The 3361-nt window shown below is 45.2% G+C and overlaps 1 protein-coding gene across 2 annotated transcripts; it reads left to right on the top strand.

The window, feature by feature from the left end:
* LOC119347386 lies at window positions 1-1898 on the top strand. 2 transcript variants are annotated; one of them, XM_037616164.1, is made up of 6 exons: window positions 1-58; window positions 313-481; window positions 579-1041; window positions 1124-1307; window positions 1391-1457; window positions 1549-1898. In XM_037616164.1, exons 2-5 carry the CDS (start codon window positions 316-318, stop codon window positions 1427-1429), a joined length of 852 nt encoding a protein of 283 aa, XP_037472061.1. In that variant the 5' UTR covers window positions 1-58; window positions 313-315; the 3' UTR covers window positions 1430-1457; window positions 1549-1898. The 2 variants fall into 2 exon arrangements, with proteins under 2 accessions (XP_037472061.1, XP_037472062.1); XM_037616165.1 differs by having other exon boundaries at window positions 1546-1898.
* Window positions 1899-3361: the final 1463 nt, after the last annotated feature.

Below are 3361 nucleotides of genomic sequence, written 5' to 3'. Positions count from 1 at the left end.
GTCCAGATCCGGCCTCCTTGGCTATTTCCGGCTGACTTTAGCCATCCAGCTCTGACAGGTAAATGGCCGCCGCTCTTCTCCTATGCTGTTTGGTATGCCTTCAGAACAATTTCTCATGGACTACTAAAAAAAACCCTGTCCTAGCGTTACTCATTTGCTCACGCTTCATATGCTTGTCCATCCATGCGGCGATTGAATGTGAAAAGTGAAATATGATTATGTTGTTAAGGCATACATCTTGAATTTTTGTACTACAGTACTATCTATTTGTATCGTAACGTCCCAATTCTTATCAAAAGCCACTTGTTTTAGATAATGGCACGTAAAAGAGCCATCTTTAGAAACTTCCCCAAGTGGTGGCTTTTCAAATTAAGGAAGCGGAAAGCACGTAGGCTTGCTCCACTGCCTCCCCCATCACCTCCACCACTGCCTCCCCCACCATCTCCTCCGCCACCCCAATCACCTACACCACCTCCCCCAGGTATGTTTTGTGTTGGTTTGCATTAATTTTGAAAATTCACATCGGTCACAAGGGGTTTTGGTCTATTAGTTTGATAAACTGGGCTTCTTCCATGCAGCTATTCCTGAGCCTTATTTTAGCCCTGTTACCCACAATCAAGAGCGCCGTGATCAAATTGCCAATGCTCTAGTTATGCTTGCTATTGGTGATCCTGAAGCTGAAGATGAGAGTTATGATACATTCATTCCTGTCATCAATCTTAGGGCGCATCAAGGATCGTATTGCCTTCTTTTTGAGAGTGCTCTAATGAAACAGCGTGAAGACGAATCTCCATTTGGTCATCATGTCCTAAACTTTCCTCTTCCTGATGACAGTGATGTTTTACCTGTGCCCACAGATGCTATGCAAACAAAGACCTTTGAGAATACAGAAGGGGAAATAAGTTTGACTGTGCTATCTTGTAAAACAGAATTCCATCACTGTGATTCCATTGAATTTGGAGGAGAGGTTGTAGTGGGTCAGAAGTTGTTCTTATATGACCTCAGATATGGCACTCCTTCACTCGTCGATGGCCATGTGACGTATGCTCTAGACTCGTTTATTTTATTTGTCACTAATATATTAGTCTTTAGTTTGAAACTAACAAATATTTGGCCTACCCAGCTGTGTAGGTTCAGATTCTTTTGTGCTGGATGCTAACTCATGTGATGGTTTTGTGAATGGAGCTCTTGTATTTGATGATGAAAATAGACTCGTTGGAGTGGTGTATCATCAAGTCGGCTCTCCAGTAGCTGTCAATATTGATCGTTTAGAGGAACTCTTGTTACAAATCTTTCCTGGGAATCAGGTTGGGCCTTGGTTGTTTTTAGATTATATAAATTTGTGACAATTGTGAAAGTGCAGTGTTACATTTACATTTTATTTGTGCAGAATATGGATGACTTTTACCAGAGTTTAGAGCAAATGTGAGTGGCCCCAGCTCCACCTCAGGGCTAAGGTTGGTAGAGAGTTGGAAATTTGAATATGTTGAATCAATGCCATATTTGTTTCACGCTAATGTTCTGCTCACTTGTCTTATTTGGAAGCAGGCGGTGCTTAAATTGGCGCCTTGGCTGTGCTTTGCTGCTCTGCTTCGGCTGTGTTTTTGCCAATCAATGTTGTACTTGCGTGTCTGCTCAACAACTTCTGGCAGCTACTTGTGTTAGCCTATGACTATCCCAAGCTACTTGTGTTAGCCTATGACTATCCCCAGCTACTTGTGTTAGCCTATGACTATCCCCAGCTACTTGTGTTGACTCTATTAGCCTATGGCTACCCCTTTTTATTTTGAAGTTGTTGCAGTAACCCTGCTATGTTGGCTGTTAAGAGCGACTTGCCGATTGTTATGCTGTAGACAAAACAGAGTTTTGGTGATGCTGACAAAGGGGTGGTAAGACAAGTGATGCAAAAATGGTTTCTATTGGCAGAATTACTCGACAGTGGCTGCTACAGTATTAAACAAGCACCCTTTAGCTCCACTGCCACGGTCGAGTACTTGTGTGGTGATGTGTGCAGCCAATAGAAACCATGAATAATTACTCAACATTGCAGATTTTGTGCAAGAAATATTTCCAACAACGCCTGAAATGAAACGTCCCATGTTCCGGCAGAAAACAGGACAGTGCGTTTCAACTCTTTTGATGAAAACAGAACCACTGTAGCAGGGCTGGAGGTCTTGACTCTTTTGAGGAAAACAGAGCCACTCTAGCAGAGCTGGCATAAACTAGATATGTTTCATTAGTATATACTGTATTTCATTGAGAGATAATTGCATGTTTAGTCCTAGTTGCAGGCGATGTCCAACATGGTCCTCGTAATGAGAAACTGCTCCAATACAGTACTTGTACATGCGAATGCGTTTTATAGTTCATACGATCCCGGAGGTTGCAGCAGCCAGTATTATTTTTACTAAATGACCCTTAAAGGGTCTTATTTCATGCACTGACCCACTATTTCGTTCCCTAACCCCCCTCCCCCACCCCATCCGCGCTGGACCGACAGATGCATCAGTCGTAGCTATACCTGGCCATACCTCGGGCCGGGCTGGCGCAAAAAATCTAGGCTCGGGCCTGACCTGGCCCGGCCATTGGGCCTGTTTTCTGGGCCCGAACCCGGCCCGAACACGTAAAAGCTTGTCGGGCTTCGGGCTGGCCCGGCCCAACATTTAGGAAAATGTAAAAACCACGGGCCCGGCCCGGCCTTCGGGCTCAAAATCTAGACCCGAGCACGGCCCGGGGGCAGTGTCGGGCCAGGCCGGCCGGGCCGGGCTTTCCATGGCCAGGTATAGTTGTAGCGCTGCCTGTGCCTTTGACTGAGCCGTCGACTGGCCGCCAGCATGGCAACCACCACACGCGCCAAATCGGAAGGCGATGCAACATACAACAAGCATGATCGTTTAGCGTTTAACCTCAATTCTAAAAAGCATATTATTACGACATGTTGAGTTGAACTGTAGGGGCGGGTTTCGCTTAGGCGTGTATAATACCATACGAGTACGCCTGATCGCAAGGCGTGATCACAAGGCATACCGCCTTCTCATTTGTTGCTACCGGCTGCTAGGCTAAATTAAAATATACACCGCTGCGTTGATTCGGTCTTTGGACGCGGCAGGGATCATGATGACTCTGGCATTAAAACCCGCTGATGTTCTTTATGACTAATGCGAGTCCATGGATTATACGCACTCCTATCATTTCGTAATTTGCTAGCCTCCTCGATTCCGTGCATCGCCCTTTTTCATCTCGAGAGTTAGTGCAAACTTAGCAGGTACATCCAAACACCATCATATGATACACTCTATCACACATAAGCCTCCTTATACCTTTGTCAAAATAGTCACCATACCTACCTATTATGACATTT

The sequence above is a fragment of the Triticum dicoccoides genome, unplaced genomic scaffold, assembly GCF_002162155.2.
Source record: "Triticum dicoccoides isolate Atlit2015 ecotype Zavitan unplaced genomic scaffold, WEW_v2.0 scaffold66178, whole genome shotgun sequence".
Classification (NCBI taxonomy): domain Eukaryota; kingdom Viridiplantae; phylum Streptophyta; class Magnoliopsida; order Poales; family Poaceae; genus Triticum; species Triticum dicoccoides.
Note: the sequence above shows the minus strand (reverse complement) of the source record. Positions and strands in the feature narration are given on the sequence as shown.

Coding starts and splice junctions, on each gene's coding strand:
- LOC119347386 (XM_037616164.1), top strand. CDS start 316: ATGGCACGTAAAAGAGCCATCTTTAGAAACTTCCCCAAGTGGTGGCTT. Junction 1,042..1,123: donor CTCGTCGATGGCCATGTGAC/GTATGCTCTAGA, acceptor TGGCCTACCCAG/CTGTGTAGGTTCAGATTCTT. Junction 1,308..1,390: donor AAATCTTTCCTGGGAATCAG/GTTGGGCCTTGG, acceptor TTATTTGTGCAG/AATATGGATGACTTTTACCA.